Genomic DNA, 17,094 nt, shown 5'->3' with positions numbered 1-17,094 from the left:
TGGTATGGTCACAGGCTCTGCATCCGTGGGTGTGGAAGGCCAGCTGGGATGGCATTTTGATTACTCCGAGCAGCCTTCTTTTGCCCGCCCCTCCACAGATGAAATGTTACTTCTGTGAAGCCTGGACTTTGGTTTCTACCAGATTGGTCTACTGATGGATCCTTAGAGCCTGGTGGATTATTAAGTCCTTGCTAGATATTTGTGGAGAAAATAGATGAATGTTCTAACTCGCTTTTGATCTCGGAATAACTATTAACCATCCCTGGGATCACTGGTTGGGATATAAGACCTCTCATTATGCACTGAAGCTGTTTTTCCGGGCGGTTTTTGGTGTCCTAGCTGGGGAGGGCTCAGGAGGTTTCCCTCCTGGGTAGTTAAGTCTCTGCATCTTCTGCATGGGGGCATCTCTGTTTGGCCATGCCCGGTCTTCATCCCCAGCCCCTGGCACACGCGGCTGTTCCTGGTACATGGTCAGTGTCTGATGGTAATTACTGGATGACAGAGTGGAGAGGCTTTGGTCTTGTCTGTGTGCCCTGGAGCCTACTAAACCCTGGGAGTAAGCAAAGTCTATCCTTTTGTTACACTCACATTTTTAAACGTTATTTTTAGATTGTGGGATGTTTTGACCATGTAAGTACCATTATCCCTCTGTATCCTGTTTTCACATCTTCAGATTCAACCAAGGATCAAAAATATTTGGGAAAAACAAACTCCTGAAAGTTAGTTCCAAAAAGCAAAAGTAGAATTTGGTGCACACTGGCAACTATTACCATATCAGTAACGTTGTATTTATACCTGTTCACATAATATTTACATTTTATTGGGTATTACAAGTAATCTGGAGATGATTTAAAGTATGTGGGAGGGTATGCATAGGTTTTATGCAAATACATACCCATAATATTGCAAATCTGCAAATATTCCATTTTATAGAAGGAACTTGTGTGTGTATCCTGAGAGTTTGATATCTATAGAGGTCCTGGAACCAATCCCCTGTGGATACAGAGGGATGACTCAATGCTTTATTTATTAGTATTAATATTAGTACTGATAGCAGTACTAGTATTATCAGTATTACATTATATAATTATGTATAACTATTGCATATATAATTATTTTATAATTATGTTACATTATCATATATAATTATATTATTATGCTATAATATTATCAGTATTAGTACTGATACATTTTTGGTATTTGCGATGTATGGGTACATTCTTTGTATTTCAAACTGTAATAAGAGCCTAAAGATTTTAAAAATTCCTTGCACTGGTTTGAGAGGTGATATTTTCCTGTTATCTTGAGCAGGATGGGGAAGTGACAAGTGTGAATTTGCCTTCTCTCTGCCCCTCGTTGCAGAAACTGAGAGGAGGAGGTTGGCAAAGGGGGCTGGTTTTTGGAAGAGTATCCGAGACTGTCCCCCCAGCCAATCCCAGAGGCCTTCGGTGGAAAGGAGCCGCCCCCAGGTGGGACAGTGGGTGTCTCAGCGCGGCTCACCTGACCGCCACGTGTGCCCAGGCCGTGGTGTAGAGCTCGGGGCGGAGGAAGTCGGCTGCCGTCTGGGCTGGACACCTGGCCAGGTCGGGTGCGGTCAGGTATGCGACGGACTGAGGGAGCGGCCCCTTCGGTGTGGAGCCTGGGCACTTCTGAGTGTTCAGGTAGCTCTTTATCAGAAACCTGGGGGGCAGAGGTGCCGAAAGGTGAGAGGGTGGGGGGCCCCTGGGACAGCCCAGCACCCCTCTCTCCCAGCATCGTACACCCTTAGGCTCCCCGTGGAGAACCAGGGCCACCCACGCTCTTTCCTGGGTCCCTGCTGGCGGCTGCTCCTCACTCAAAGCCACAGTGCACCTGAGGTTATAATTTCTTTCACAGTGAACTGGGGCTGGAGCCGCAGACTGGGCAGACATTCTCAGATCCTGAACGTAAAGCCTTCTGATAATGGAACAGAATCTTCTGTCTGGTTAGGATCTTGTGATTTGGGGATTTATGATGATTATACCGTGACTGCGGAAATTAAATTTCCTTAGCTGATCAAAGGATAGAGGCAAGATTGCGAACATGAATGGGAGAATTACAGGTGGCTCTTAGCTGCTTCTTTATAATAACCCAGTGGTTAGAGGCTCTGGGTCAGAGAAGCCTGGATTCCCATGCCACGCCACTGAGACCTCTGTGACCCTGTAGAAGTCACTTCATGTCCCTCAGCCTCCATGCTTCCGTCTCTAGATGACGATGATAGTCGTCTGATAGGGCGTCCATGAAAACTGGATGAGACAGTATTTTCTGAGCGCTTGACACAGTGTGGGGCATAGAGTATCTAAGACATGATTTTGTATTCCTTTTGTAATTTGAAAAAAAAAAAGTCACCTTGTATATTTACAAGTTTTTAAAGAAATGTTATATAGCAAATTTACCAGTCCTTTCTCCCTGCCTGGAGAGGTATTTGTCCTGTCTAGTCCCCTGAGATGGAGGCACATGAAAGGCCTCATCAGCCACAGACACACGAGAGAAGAGACTGCCTGTCGGGGGGATGAGGAATGAGTCATTCCCCATTGCCTTCCATGGTGGGGCCTCCGGCGCAGACCCCCGCGCTAAACCTGGGCATGCCGCAGTGAACAGGGCCCTCCCCACCACACAGAGAGAGACGCTCAGGTTGTGATAACTGCTCCAAGGAAACGGCAGTTGCTGCCCTAGACGGAGTGGTCAGGGGGAGCGTCTGGAGGAGATACTTCAGCTGAGACCCGAAGGGTGAGGAGGAGCAGGCTGTACACCAGAAACCTGGGGGTGGAGGGGAGTGAGGGTGCAGGCCCCGCAGAAGTGAGCAGAGGAGGAGGTGGGGAGAGGACGGAGGGAGGCAGGGCCGGATCGAAAGGCCCTTTTAGGCTGCAGCGTGGGGTGTGGCCTTTTCCTGGGAACTGAGGGAAGTGACTGATGAATTGGGAGCCGGGGAAAGAGGTGATCATCTTTAGGCTTTGAGAAGGTGCCCTTGGCTGCCTGTGGAGAAAGGACTGAGGTGGGGCAGGTGGGAAGCTGCAGAGCAATGAGGAGACTGATGCTGTGGTCCAGGGGGCGGGGCTGGCGGCCTGGCTGAGGCTGCAGGGTCTGGGGAGGAGGGGATGGATTGGAGACATGGCGTGGGAGCTGGGCAGCCCCCACGTGGCGTCCCCAAGGTCAGCTGCCTCCGCGGGCGTGAGGTGATGCGCCAACCCAGGCAGCAGCTCGTGGGGCCCCTGACCAGGCAGAGGCCCGGGCTCACCTGGCCGTCTGCAAGTAGAGCACCGTGTTCTCGCCCTCGTAAGTGCAGGAGGCTGTCACTCTGGTGAGCAGGGAGGGCAGGCCGCTCAGCTTCGAGTAGCCGTGTCCTCCGCACGCCCTGCGGCACTGCTCGACCGCCTGGGTGCAGAAGTCCGACAGCATGGCCTTCAGACCTGCGCTCAGCGCGTGAAGCTGCGAGGATAAGAAGGGGGTCAGGCAGCGGCGGGAACCACGTGCCTGCCACTCACAGAGCCCACGGGTGCTGAGCGCCGCTCTGTGCAGGGAGAACTGTTTCCTCAGCCCATGACTTGATGAATGAAAGACCCGGGTCAGAGAGAGAGGCAGTGTCTCTGGGGGGCTGGTAAGAACAGAGGAGAACTGTCCGGGCCAGAGTCTCCAGGGTCTCAGGAAGAAGTGCTTCCCAGGTCGGTCTCACCATTATCCAGGAGCTGCAGATTGTCCCCACAAGCAGAGATTTTGGAGAGCTTGTCTGTGAGCATGTGGGTCCACCGTCAACCCACTGTTTTGAATTGGAGGAGTGGCCGCCAGGCAATAGACCTGGTCTGAGTTTTTGGTTCTTGCAAGTCCTTACCCGTCTCTCAGACTTTCCAAGTCCTTGGGAGGAAGGGCCATGTCCCTCAACCTCTCTGCTTCACTCTCCTCATCTGTAAAATGGGTATGCTGCCTGCTGTAGAGTGGACAGATTACTGAAGCAGTGCTCATAAACTGAGGGCCTGCACAGACTAAATCTTAGTGTGTGTGTATGTCCACAGTCCTTTATCTGAGAGGACTTTGGGGCCAGATGTGTTTTTGGAATCAGAATATTTTTCGAATTTTAGAAAGGTAAAACGGCATTTAAGGTGGATTAAATATAATACACCTAGAGGAGCCCAGGGGCACCTTAGTGATCTGATTGATGTACTGGTATTTCTGCTGCAAAACGTATTCACAGTGAGTGGGATAAATCTGGGCAATTCCGGTCAAACCGTGCCACCCAGTGAGTTCTACATGGCTTTTGGTTTTCAGAGCTTTCTGGGTTTCAGAGACACACCAGGGATTGTCCCCTGTGTTCTGTACACTGTCCGTGATTATTTCATCTAACATATTTGGAGCTTCCTGGGGGCCAGACCTGGGAGGATTTCTATGTCAGAATATGGTTCACCCTGGGCTGGGGGGTGGGGCTGGTATGTTGAAAATCTTCTGTGGGGGGGAGGCAGAAAGAGCCCAGGGCGGGCAGGACTGGGGCTGTGTCCTGGGGGAGGATAGTTTCAGCCACGGTCGCAGCTTCTGCCCCCCAGGAAGCAGGTACCTCAGGCAGGAGTGTGAAGTCTTTGTTCAGAATGAAGCTGTAGGAGCGGTGGAAGAACTCCAGGAGGTGGTTGCCCACAAAATGGAATGCGTAGGCCATGGCCAGCGGAGGAAAGAGTTTCTGCTGCTGCGTCTGGTAGTCTAGGACCTTCGCCTCTGGGTCGCTGAGGGAAAGGAAAGCAGATTTAGAAGGTTGCTACCTGCCCCACCCACCTTCCCGCATCCTCAAGGTCATAAAAGCCTTAAAAAGGGACGGTTGTTGATGACTCACTGCCAGACCTGACCTGGACGGACGTGGGACTAGTAATAACCTTAAAATTCCATCTCACATGAACATCCGCACATTTCACTGTAGAAATGCTAACTTGTTTGCTGATGGGTGCTGCCCCTTGTGGAGGTTTACAAAATTACAGTATATGTACCTGTGAAAAATCTGGCAAGTTCTGAATACCAGCATACCTGGTCTCAAGGATTTGGGTGGGGGGTTGTGGCCCTGAAGCCCGGGTTATGTGACCCTTGACCTTTCACTGTCCAGCTTAACGTGCTGTGTGCTGGGAAATACTGTGAAACCTAGTCAGTAACGCTGAGGTTGTGAACGTGGGTTTGATGCAGTTCTGAGGTAGGGATTTCTCCTGCCTCGTGCATTACTGTGTCCTCAGCGCTTGGGGCTCTGGTCAGCATTTGGGGCCCACAGTAGGTAACTACTTGTGGGTTGAAAAAAAGTGTGCCCATGAGAGGCTCCCCGTGGGTGATGGGGCGAAACCTGTTGTCTGCTCTTTGGGCCAGCAGCCCCTCCCCTGGACATGCTGTTAGAACCATCTCAGGGCATTTCTGCAGCCCATAAACCTGGGCTCTGGCAGGACACCGCCGGCAGTACCGTCCTCCCAGCTCGCCTGTCCCCAGAGACGACTCCCTCAGCCCAGGATTCTGCAGCCAGGCTGGCCGAGGGGCCTTGGACTTGCCAGTGAAGGACCCTGGGCTGAGGGCCTGGCGTGCCTCAGCACCCTGGAAGCGCGTTCTTGTCAGGCCCGTGAGTAGATGGGGACGCCGAGGGGCGCCGGGGCAGGGCAGCCAGGCTGAGGTCCTGCAGCTCGCAAGCAGCCGAGTGGGGGGTGGCCCCGGGCCTGCCTGGCCTCGACCCTCAGGCACCTCTGCCTGAGCCAGCTGTGGGTCCTCGAGCCCGTGGTGTGAAACGCCACCAGATTCTTGGACCAGACGTCCTCGTGTCCCGGCCCTGGTCGTCTTGCTCTTCCCTTTGCAGGTGAGGAAGTGGGCCCAGAGAGGGCAGAGGGCTTGCCCAGGGTCGCTCAGTGGCGTCGGGGCGAGAGCCGCCCTAACCCCCCCTGTCTCTGCCCCACGAACTCAGTCAGCTGTGCCGTGTCCCGCCCAGCCTCTCCCCCTGAGCCCACACTGCAGCCCCCTGGGCCCAGACTCCAGTCTGCTCCAGCCTGGCTGTGTGCCCGTGTGGGACATGTTTGTTCTAGAAAATTCTTTGTCTACCGAAAATTGAAATGTAACGGGCAGTTCTGTATTTTGTTCTGGTGAATCTGATAACTGCGTGTGTGTATGTGTCTGCATGCATGAGGGAACATGCCTTTGTACACATACGCACATTAAAGCAGAAAAACTTACGCTTTCCTCCTGTGAATTACATGCTCCTTTTTTTTTTTTAACCTGCTACTTTTAAAATGAAAAAAATGAGGGCATATCATAAAAAAAAAAGGCAGAGGGTATAGTCAGCCCTTCAGTGCCATGGAGTAGACAGTATTAGCCCGACACAACCACAGACAACAGAAGGATCTAGATGTGGGCATACCACAGGCAGCAGCTGACAGTCACAGCCAGACAGAACCATCTCCAGCCCGGATGTGACAGCGGGCTTTTCTAGGCACAAGCATTCACAGCTGACAGAACCACCTCTGGAGCCGCGCTCACCCACAGCATGGCGCCCAGCCCATCAGCTGACACTCAGCCTGGCACGGCCATAGGGGACCCATGTGGACAGACCGAGCCCACTCGGGTGGTGCGGGGCCAGACTGACTGCCAGATACAGTGGGGCCGGCTGGTCAGCGGGATTCCAGGGAGCCAGATGGAGACCCCACAGACGGATGGGCCAGGCCCGGGCGACTGTGCGTGCACAAGGCGGGTCAGGTGTGCTCCTGGCACCCCGCTCCGGCGGAGGGCTGGGGTCGGGGGCGGACACTGTGGGATCGGGGGGCCCCGCTGTGGTGGCTCCGCTGGGCGCCCCTTGCCTGGGCCGGAGGCGGGACTGGCGGCGAATGACGGAGTAGCGAATGGCAATGATGCAGGCCTTCTGCAGCAGCGGGACGACCTCGCCCAGCAGAATGTCCACACGCACCACCACCATGCTGAGGTAGTTGCTCTTCGGTACTCCCAGCTTGACGTAGGCACCATCTGGCAGGACCTGGTAGACAGTGGGTCTGAGCTGGGGCTCCCCAGCCTTCCGGCGCCTGGAACAGCGGGCCTCCCTGCGCTGTAGACACTGCCGTTCTCGGGCTGCTCACCCAGAGTAGACCCAGCCAGCACCAGCCACAGTGTGCTGTGCTGGTGCGGCATTGTTAAACGGAAACTCGCCTGCACTTGCTGCTACATGCCCACTGCCCACATGCCTTGGCTCACAGCTCCTCCCCGGGACACCCCAGACCTCCCCACAAGCCACAGCTTCCCGCGTGTCCATGGTCCTGCCTGGCAAAGTGGGGACCCTCCCTGCCAGAACTTCTTCTGGTACTCGGCTGTGCCTGTCGGAGATTTGTGTGCAGGCTGTGCTGGAGGTGCATACGCACACCATCCTCAGCCTGTCCCTCTTTCCCTCACATGGCTCTGCCACCTGCCCCGTGACCACTCTGCCTCCCCGTGTGGGGAGCATTTACTCAGGTTCAGAGAGGCCAAGTGACTTGCCCAAGATCACACGGCTCCAAAACTGGGACTTTACTGAGGTCCGCGGGACACCAGAGCCCCTCAGGGAGGGGTGCCCCAAACCCAACCCTAGAGAAGGACCCGGGGCAGCAGCAGCATTCCGCGGGGTGTGTCTGCCCCTTCACAGGCAATGCAGGCTTGCATCCTCCCCAGGACCCACCTTTGCGAAGCGATTCAGCATGTTCTCCCTGGGGATGCGCACGTGGTCCAGTTTGAGGAAGCCATTATCCGTGTGTTCAAAGTCCATCTTGGGCCCAATGTCCCCAATGGTGATCCCTAGGGAGAGCGGAGGCGGGGTGGCCATCAGTTTAGGGCTTACATGTCGGGTAGCACATGGCCTCGGACGAGGCTGGCTCATCCGAGCCTCACAGCTGCCCATGGTGTTGGGGTCATCACAGCTGTTTGCAGGTGAGCAGGCTGAGGTCAGGTGCTGAATCTTGCTTGTATCCACCCAGCCGGTTAGCACCAGGTCTGTGCAACTGCACCGGTCCCTGCCCAAAGGAGACAGGCCCTAGTTTCCCCCATGGACCTCTGGGGCCCAGGACAGGGAGGCCTGGTGGGGTCTCCTGGCAGGGGTCCTAGAGGAAGGAACAGGAGCTTACCTGGCAGCGGACTGTGGTCGTCGAGGCTACGGATGGGGACGATAAAGGCGTGCATGCCCTGCCGGGCTCCGGAGCAGATCAGCTGGGCCTGGACCAGGGCATGGGTGGCTGACCGTCCCACTGCGGGCAGAGAGGGGAGAAACCCAGCGTGACCCCGCATGTTACAGAGGAGCAGGCCAAACCTCCCCATCGGGACCGTGGAGGAGGGCCCGGTCTGTGAGGAGGGCCATTGTGGTGGCGTGGGGGTGGGGGATGCTCTGTGAGGCTGGAGTGGGGCTTTGTTTGATCTGCCTTGGAGGGCGTGGGTCGGGGAGGCTGGAGGGCAAAGAGTATTTTCCAGGGGAGCCACACGGGCCAGAGTGCAAGGCAGAGGGAGCAGCATGTTCAGAAGCTTGGGGACCAGATCAGCCTGGTGGGTCCCAGGTCGTTGAGTTGGTGGAGCCAGAGAAACTGAGGGGGGTGCTCAATCAGGATACCCCTCAATTTATATGGCCTCCATTCATCCTTGGAAATGACTGGAACCACCCCAAGAACTTTGGTGTGAGTGTCTCGCTCTAGAATGGATGGGATTGGAGGGATTTATGGAGAGTTGGTGGTTGGGGGCACACAGGGCTCCGTCTAAACATTCGGTTTGTATAGCAGCCACCCTGCAATACACAGGCAGAGTCCCCATGGGCTCGGGAAAGGAGGAAGGCTGATGGAGCTCTTCAGGGGGACCATTGCCCTCCGTCCCTTCCGGCTGCTCTTTCTTGTAAAGGCAAAGCTAGGCAAAGGCTATGGATTTTAGTGGCAGTGCCCTGAAGGGAGCAATCTGGGAGAGCTTGGCATCTGTTAAAACTTGGTCCTGCCACAGTTTTCTGATTGAAGTACATGCACTTGGTTATTTTCTTTGGAATCGGGGACAGGATTTTTACATCATGGCTGCGGGGGGAACGTATGTAAGGATCTGTGGTGGGAACATGGGTCCCAAATCGCAGGGAGATGTGTGCCTTGCTGCTCCACCCCAGCAGGTGGGCACCTTTGAGACCTTAAAGTCACTGATCACAAAGAGAGGGAGCTACCCCCAAAGATCCACACAAATCTGGCCGTGACTTGCAAAAGGCGTTGTGACATAAGCAAGCTTTCTTTTCCCCCGCCCTCAAAAACCTATTAATGACCTTGTGTGCCATCAATGACTCAGCATTGACCGGCATTTCCAGTCTTTGCAGGCAGGTGTGCCCAAGTCCCATTTTCCAGAGAAGGAAACTGAGGCTGAGAATAGAGGGCTGCGCCCGGGGGCACTGACTTGAAGGGGGCAGAGCTCGGACCTGAACCTGCCTGGTTTCAGGGTTCCTCCTTCCCTGCCGTTTTGTCAGTGGTCCCTGCTCTCAGTTCTCTGGCCTCCCTCTCTCCACTGGTCTCTCCTCTCCATCTTTCTCCCTCTCTGCTGCCTCACCGCTCTCTGTCTCTCTCTGTCTCTCTGCTTTAGTTGGACTGCTCACATGTATTATATCTTTTTTTTCCCAAAGACAAGTGAAAGTTGCTCGATTGTGTCTGACTCTTTGTGACCCCATGGACTATACAGTCCATGGAATTCTCTGGGCCAGAATACTGGCATGGGTAGCCTTTCCTTTCTCCAGGGGATCTTCCCAACCCAGGGATCAAACCCAGGTCTCCTGCATTGCAGGCGGATTCTTTATCAACTGAGCTATGAGGAAAGTTTTTTTCCAAAGAAGTATTCTCAAATCAGAGGAAGAGGGCCCTGGTGGAACCCGGCTCCTCGGGATTCGGCAAACCGCCCAGACTCTGCGAGGCATCGGGTGGGGGCGCAGCGTCCAGCTGCTGCCCGCAGGGGTGATGTGGCACCGTGGCCTGATGAACACTGGGGTGTCCGAAGCAGGAGAAGGGAGGCACGTTTTTCTCACTGAGCGTGTACCCTGTGTGCTGGGTGGTGCAGGCTTAATCATCAACTTGGAAGACAGGAGGAATGGTGAGAGCCTGGGACTGGGCCAAGTGTGTATAGGGTGGCAGCGTGCACGTGAGAGGCCTTGCCCTTCATCCCCAAGGTCGGGGTCTGTTTCCTCAGCTGTTTCCATGTGCTTCCAGTGGCTTCTTAGCCACTCAGTGATGAAAGTTTTCATATCCCAAATGTTCTACCATGTGAGAACCTGGGGCTTTGGGAAGGGACTTGCCCAACATCATCAGCCTAGAACAGTGACTCCGTCTGAGGTCTGCTGGCCATCACCGTCAGTGCTATTCTGCTGTCCAGCTTTGCTGTCCTTGGGGGATGAGGGGGATACTCACGGTCTCCAGGCCACCATTTGATGGCCGTCATCGTGGGGCTGTGCACCACAAACTCCTGGGTGGCTGCGTCGTAGGTGGCTTCAGTCTCCAGGCCCTGAAGATACGTCCCTGGGAATCAAGGCGGGTAGTCAGGCATTGGGCCAGGGCGGGAGTCCGCCGGGCTAGCAGCGTCTGGGTGTCACTGGAGCTCCCGGGCACCAGCCAGTGTGGAGTGGGGTACACTCCCACTCCAGCGTGTTCACCGGCTTGTCTCTCCCTTCACTGGTGGGCTCTGCGGGGGACACGTGGCCAGCCCATGATAGGGGGCGGTGGCTGACACTTCCAGTAGGAAGAACTTGTGCCACCACCAGCTCATACAACGTGTTCATGTAAATTAGAAAAAAAATCAGCCCCTCCTGAGGACCTTTACACCGCCACCTGCTGTGACATCTGGGCAGTGTATCAGCCCGTGACCACCGAGATGGACATGGGCCCTCGGGCACTGCTCAGGGCCCCGCCTGCACGCTGCACGCAGTGGCGTCGGCTCACCGTGCCCCATCTCCGTCTGGGCGTATGTCCCCAGGATCTGGAACTTGCTGCAGAGTGGGTCCCACTTTGCAATCTGCTCCTCTGAGCCCAGGCTCCTGATGGTTTTCTGGAAGACATGGTGTATCACGAAGCCCAGATCTCCAGAAACACTTCTGCAGGGGAGAGACACAGTGGTTGAACAGCCCAGCGGAGACAAGGGCCCCGGTACCCTCAGGCTGGCAGGGGACAGGAGAGAAGGGGCACCTGACCCTGGTTTCCCAGGAAGCAGTACCTTTGGTATAAGAGCCGGCTCACTGGAAAAGACCCTGATGCTGGGAAAGTTTGAGAGCAGGAGGAGAAAGGGGCGACAGAGGATGAGATGGTTGGATGGCATCACTGACTCAATGGACAGGGGTTTGAGCAAACTCCAGGAGATGGTGAAGGACAGGGAAGCCTGGCATGCTGCAGTCCGTGGGGTCGCAAAGAGTCAGACACGACTGAGTGACTGCACAATATCAACAGCCAGTATCTTTGCTGGGGAATGTAGCTCATGGGGTGGGTTTTCTGGGTGACCCCAGGTGGATTCGTCTCTGGTGGGGGCGCCCTGGGAGTGAGCACCTGGAAGCGTATTGTAATTCACGACTGCCATCGGACCAGCCCAGGCGCTGTGCTAGCATGAGGATGTGGAATTTCTTCTTAACGGCTGCTTCGTAACGTTCATTCTGGGTCATGAAATAATTATCCTTCAGGCTAAGCTCTGGTTCACCGTGGATGATGCTTTCTGTGAGAGGGGCAGAGAACAGACAGCTTAGTGTTCTGGGTGAGGTTCCTGGTGCCTTCACATCTTCCCATCCACTTGCCTCATGAGTGTGGAAAGGAAGTCAGACGCCCTGTCAGTTTACAGATGCAGTCAGTGAGGTCCTGAGATGGGGAAGCGACTCACCCAAGGCTGCGAAGCTATGCCGTGGAAGAATAAGAACCTCAGGGAATACTGACATGTTAAAGCTTCCTTCATAGTCCAAAGGGACGAATCTCTAATAGTGGAATTTTGAGAGTAGCATTTGTTATTTGAAGATGATTACTGTGTGCTAAGTCACTTCAGAGAGTGTCCGACTCTGCAACCCCATGGACTGTAGCCTGCCAGGCTCCTCTGTCCATGATGATTCTCTAGGCAAGAAACCTGGAGTGGGTTGCCACACCCTCCTCCAGGGGATCTTCCCTACCCAGGGACCGAACCTGTGTCTCCCACATCTCCCACACTGGCAGGCGGGTTCTTTACCACCCGGGCCACCTAGGAAGCCCATTTGAAGGTGGGACTGCTATGAAGGGACTCTCCTTCCAAGAAATGCGCGTGGGCACACAGCCGGGGCTCCGTTCCCCAGCCTGCTCTTACCCACTTTCCTCCGGAGTGCGGTGTTCTCGGCGTCTCCATCAAGGATGTTGGTGAGTTCCTCCACATTGAAGGACGGCGAGTGCCTCTCGCTCTCTATGTCGGGGTGCATGCTCCTGCTCCGGGCGTCCCCCGCTGACACTCGGGGCCCTGGACTGCCCACCGTCGCCCGGCTCTGCCTGGTGTCCGAGGAGAGATGCTTCCAGCCCATCTGCTCTCAGCCGTGGACTGCGCTGAGAAGCTGTGTGCAGCACGAATTGCTCAGGGCCGAGTGTCAGCTCAGCCTGCTTGGGAGGAAGGCACGTCCCTAGATGCGCTTGCAGGCCCCTCCTCCCGCACCCGTCCCCCCGGGGCCCTGGGCGGGGTGCTGGGCGCCGTCCGACCGGTCTGCAGTGACTGCTCAGCACACAGTGCTGCCGTCAGCTGTGTTCTAGCCAAGGTTCCGACAGGGTCTGAGAACAAAACTGGGGTTCTGCCATTGCAGCTCGTGTTCTAAGCATGCCTGTGGGGCGGGGGATTCTCAGAAAGCATCAGTGAAGGTCATGCATGAAGACAGTTCACCTGAGGGAGGTGAGGTGTGTGGGCTCTAGCCACAGTGCTGGAGCCGACCAGGAGCTGGGTGGTGTCCGGCCACAGAGCACAGGCTCTGTTGATGCTACAGCCGCACGTGGGGAGAGGGGACCCCATTCACCGGCTCCCCTAGGTCCCAGGCCCAGCTGTCTCATCCCTGTGAGCCTGGAGGGGTACTGTGGAGCTGAGGGAGGAAGCTTGCCTCTTGGCTGTGACGTGTTGCCCCCAAACCCGGGAGTCCCCCACAGCCACGGTGGACCCTGCATCCTTCACAGCACCCCCTCGGCCTCTCAGAGCCCCTGTTCCCCCACAGCAGGACAGCCCCCGTGGTGAGTCTGTCAGCCCCAGGTGTTCCGACCGCCCATCCCCTCTGCGAACCACCTGTGCCGCCCTCGCCTCGCACCTGTGGTCTCAGCGCCTCTCGCCCGCTCTCCCCGCGGCCAGGGTGAGCTCTGACCCTGGAGTCGCCTGCTTGCCTCCCCTGCTGCCAGTCTGGCTCCGGGTGCTCGCTGTTTGTGAACTGGAGTCCGTGCCCTCTGCATCTCACCACCTCTCACCCACATGCCCCTTGCCCCGTATCCACGCCTCCTCCCCCACACCCCCTGCCCTTTGCCCCCTGCTCTTTCCCCCTGGTTCCTGGTGAGCCCCAGTCTCCAGGGCCACCCTCTCCACCTCCCTGATGGCTGGGCCCCCTGGGAGAACCGGGCCCCCTTTCAGTCCCCCCCCCACCCCCGGCTGCTATTACAGTCGACAGTCAGGAAGGATTCCTTATTCATTCAGATGTCCCTCTCCCAAAGTGTGAGTGCCTGGGTGGCCAGCGCTGCTTTTCTGGGGTCCCCAGAGCCTAGCTCACAGGACGCATGCTGGGAAGCTTTCCCGCAGGGGGCTTCTGTGTTGATTCCCACTCTTCTTCACAGCCCTGCAGATCCTCTGTCATTATCACTGTTTACTAGAGAGGGCGGCGCCTCGGGAAGAGGAGGCTTTGTAAGGTCACACAGTCACCTGTGTCCAGTGGGGTTCATGCACAGACTGACAAACCGATACCCTGAGTGGGGGCGTGGGGAGTGTCGCGGGGTGCAGACAAGAGGGCCCCAAAGCTTCAAAGAACCCGGCGTCTGCCGCCTGGATCCCCACACGGCCTCAGGGCCTGGCCCGTCCCCTCCGCCGCTTTCTCCTGCGCTCTAACTGTTGCACACGGCCTCACCCCCTCACCCCTCCAGAGGCCAGGGCTGCGTCCTCCGCCCAGAACATTCTTGCCCAATATCCTCACCGCTCCCTGCCTCCCTGGGCAGGTCCTTGGTCTGCGCCACCTTGTCAGCGAGGCCCACCTGACTGCCGTCTTTAATCGCCCACACCCCTCCCCCAGCCTCCCCCTCGCCCTGCTCTGGTTTCCTCTTCTTCCCTGATCATAACATACAAGATAATTTGCTCACTTACTGTTTTGTTGGTTTTGTTTGTTGCTGTCTCTACCTACTTCAAGTTAGACTTTCAGTACAGGGCCGGGATCTCGGTCACATTCTAGCTGTGGCGCTCATACCTGGCTCCCAGGGAGCATCCAGGAGCAGGCGGCCTGGGGAAGGACGGACTCAGAGTCCTTGGGGGTGGCGGCAAGCGCGCAGTCAGTCCCACGCCCTCCGCTGCCCCGACTCACCTCCGTCCCGTGCCTGCACGGCAGGCCTGGCCTGACCTCCCCGGCCCTGGCCCAGGCCTTTCAGCATGGCTCGGCCGGCCCGTCTCCTCCCCGGGAGGGGCTGGACCACCGATGACTGAAGGCGCTGGCTGGCAGGCTCCCAGCTGCCCGCCTCCCTCTGCTGGGTGTGGCCGGGCTGTGCCTGGCCCGGGTCTGCCCTGGAGGAAGGCTCAGAGGGTGTGAAGGGGGACAGATAGCTTAGCACCTCAGTGAGCGCCGGCCTCTGAGCCTCTGTCTTCCCCTTCCCCTCGCTGCCCATCTGGCAGCCTCCCAGAACCTGGTCGTGGTCAAATGCACAGTTTCACTCTGTGTGGGAAAAAAAAAAAAAAAAAAAAAAAAAAACCACCACAGGTCCCACCCGGAGTCAAGAGACCAGGGATCAAATCCTGGAGGCGTGCCTCTTGGGGCACCACTTCTGTAAGTCCTTGCCCTTAACTGTAACTCACAGGATATGACGGAAAGCTCTTTCTTTTTTTAAAAATAAATTTTAAAAGCTCTTTATTTTTGGCCCTGCTGGGACTTTGTTGCTTCCTGGGCTTTGTCGAGTTGTGGGGAGTGGGGGCCACTCTCCAGCTGTGGTGCCGGGGCTTCTCACTGCGGAGGCGTCTCTTGTTTCCAGGCACAGGCTCTAGGGTGCTTGGGCACAGTAGTTGTGGCCCACAGGCTTGGTTGCTCTGCATGTGCCATGTTGGGCTTGCCAGGTGGCACTGGTGGTGAAGAACCCTCCTGCCAATGCAGAAGCTGTCAGGACATGGGTTTGATCCCTGGGTTGGGAAGATCCCCTGGAGGAGGGCATGGCAATGCACTCCAGTATTCTTGCCTGGAGAATCGCGTAGAATGAGGAGCCTGGCGGACTCCAGTTCATGGGGTCGCAAAGAGGCGAACATGACTGAAGCGACTTAGCACGCACGCACGCATGTGTGAGGGTTCGGCTTGTACGGGATGCGCAGATTCGGTTATTTGTCAGTATTTATTTTTTAGAATCCACGGTGGTCTGAGTGCTGGGCAGAGCAGGAAGCCCAAGCCACAGAAAACAAAACTATACTAGGGCCCGGCCCTTGGGAAGCTTCCAGGCTGGGGTCGGGGCTGCTGCAGGGACAGAGGATCCCATTAGGAATGGGCAGGTATGCCTAGCTGGATACTCACAGCCGCTTCTAATGAACTTATAACTTTTCGAACTTAAGGTCTCCTTGCCCTCTCCCGCTGCTGCCACTGTTCCCAGGGCGTTCCTGCTTTGCCCGTCTAGTTCTTGGTTTTCGGCTCACCACAGTGTCACACTCTTTTGGGAAGTCACCCTAGTCTGGATTAGAAGCTCCCGGGCTTGCTTTCTTAGCTCCAAGCTTTGGCGCCTTATGGTATAATAAAAGTTATAGATTCAGTCTTGGCCCTTGGTTCCTGGCAAAGAGCTCCTAAAAATCCTTGTCATCTCCTGAGTGATAGGATTGTCTTTTGTATTCTGGCTGTGGGCCTGCACACAGCTTCGGGTTGGGCGGGGGGCGTTGCTGCCAGACAGACCGGGCCTTAATAACGCTGGGGCTGGGGCTCGCAGTCCTTCCCGCTGCCCCCTCTAACCTCCTGGCTGGGAGAGATGCTGGAGACTGAAGCAGTCACCAGTGGTCCATGATACAATCATTTATACCTGCATTATGAAGCCTTGGTAAAAACCCCTACAACAGTGGGCTTCAGGGCGCTTCTGAGCTGGTGAGCACATGGAGGTGCTGGGAGCGCGGCCCCCCTCTTCACCTCGTCCTGCTCCCCCCGCCTTGCCTCGTCCTGCCCCTAGCCTCATCTCGTCCTGTCCCCCTCCTCGCCTCGTCCTGCCCCCTGCCTCATCTCGTCCTGTCCCCCTCCTCGCCTCGTCCTGCCCCCAGCCTCATCTCGTCCTGTCCCCCGGCTCGCCTCGTCCTGCCCCCTGCCTCATCTCGTCCTGTCCCCCGCCTCGCCTCGTCCTGCCCCCAGCCTCATCTTGTCCTACCCCATCCCCACAGTGGCTGTTCCTGAACTGGGTCCCTTGTAATAAACCCGCAAATGCAATTCAGGTGGTTTCCTGAATTCTGTGAGTAATTCTGGCAGGTTATTGAACCTCTGGGAGGGGGTCAGGGGAACCCCTGAATTTACGTATAGCTGGTAGGTCTGAAGTCCTGGTGCCCTCTGGCATCTGCAGTTGTTGTCGGAAGCAGGGGCAGTCTCATGGGATCGAGCTCTATGCCCGTAGGGTCTGCACTAACTCCCAGAGGCAATTTGAATTGAAATGTTTGGACATCCAGTGTTGGGGAATCAGAGAATTGGTTGTTGCTGGGTTGGGAAACCTCATGTTTGGTGTCACAAGCGGTGGCGGAAACAGACCCCACACCCTTGGTATGAGTGGTGGCTGTTTTTTCTTTACTGGTTTTTGTCTGAAGTGTCATTGAAAGCAAGGACTGTGTCTGCTCTGCTCTTGGTCCTGAACGCAGTCCCAGCTGCAGCCCAGGGCCTGCCCCCAGCTAGGTGCTTAGCAAGTACTTCAGTTCAGTTCAGTAGCTCAGTCGTGCCCAACTGTTTGCAACCCCATG

At 56.2% G+C, this 17,094-nt stretch overlaps 1 protein-coding gene across 8 annotated transcripts in view; it reads right to left on the bottom strand.

Annotated features, from left to right (window-relative positions):
- Positions 1–14,721, bottom strand: part of ACOX2 (acyl-CoA oxidase 2) — a 29,284-nt gene extending 14,563 nt beyond the window's left edge. The window contains exons 1-11 of one of the 8 annotated variants that reach the window (XM_065933385.1): positions 14,504–14,721; positions 12,286–12,566; positions 11,511–11,673; positions 10,914–11,065; positions 10,386–10,493; positions 8,103–8,222; positions 7,661–7,776; positions 6,816–6,988; positions 4,565–4,727; positions 3,257–3,447; positions 1,501–1,680 (exon numbers count right to left, since the gene is read on the bottom strand). In XM_065933385.1, the coding sequence (XP_065789457.1) occupies positions 1,501–1,680; positions 3,257–3,447; positions 4,565–4,727; positions 6,816–6,988; positions 7,661–7,776; positions 8,103–8,222; positions 10,386–10,493; positions 10,914–11,065; positions 11,511–11,673; positions 12,286–12,493 (1,574 nt within the window). In that variant the 5' untranslated portion in view covers positions 12,494–12,566; positions 14,504–14,721. Of the gene's footprint in view, positions 1–1,500; positions 1,681–3,256; positions 3,448–4,564; positions 4,728–6,815; positions 6,989–7,660; positions 7,777–8,102; positions 8,223–10,385; positions 10,494–10,913; positions 11,066–11,510; positions 11,674–12,285; positions 12,570–13,255; positions 13,386–14,289 lie in introns of those variants that run through there. The other 7 variants (XM_065933383.1, XM_065933391.1, XM_065933387.1 and 4 more) reach the window with 7 other exon arrangements.
- Positions 14,722–17,094: the final 2,373 nt, after the last annotated feature.

Source organism: Muntiacus reevesi, chromosome 4 (genome assembly GCF_963930625.1).
Source record: "Muntiacus reevesi chromosome 4, mMunRee1.1, whole genome shotgun sequence".
NCBI lineage: Eukaryota > Metazoa > Chordata > Mammalia > Artiodactyla > Cervidae > Muntiacus > Muntiacus reevesi.
This window is presented reverse-complemented; position numbering and strand designations above follow the sequence as displayed.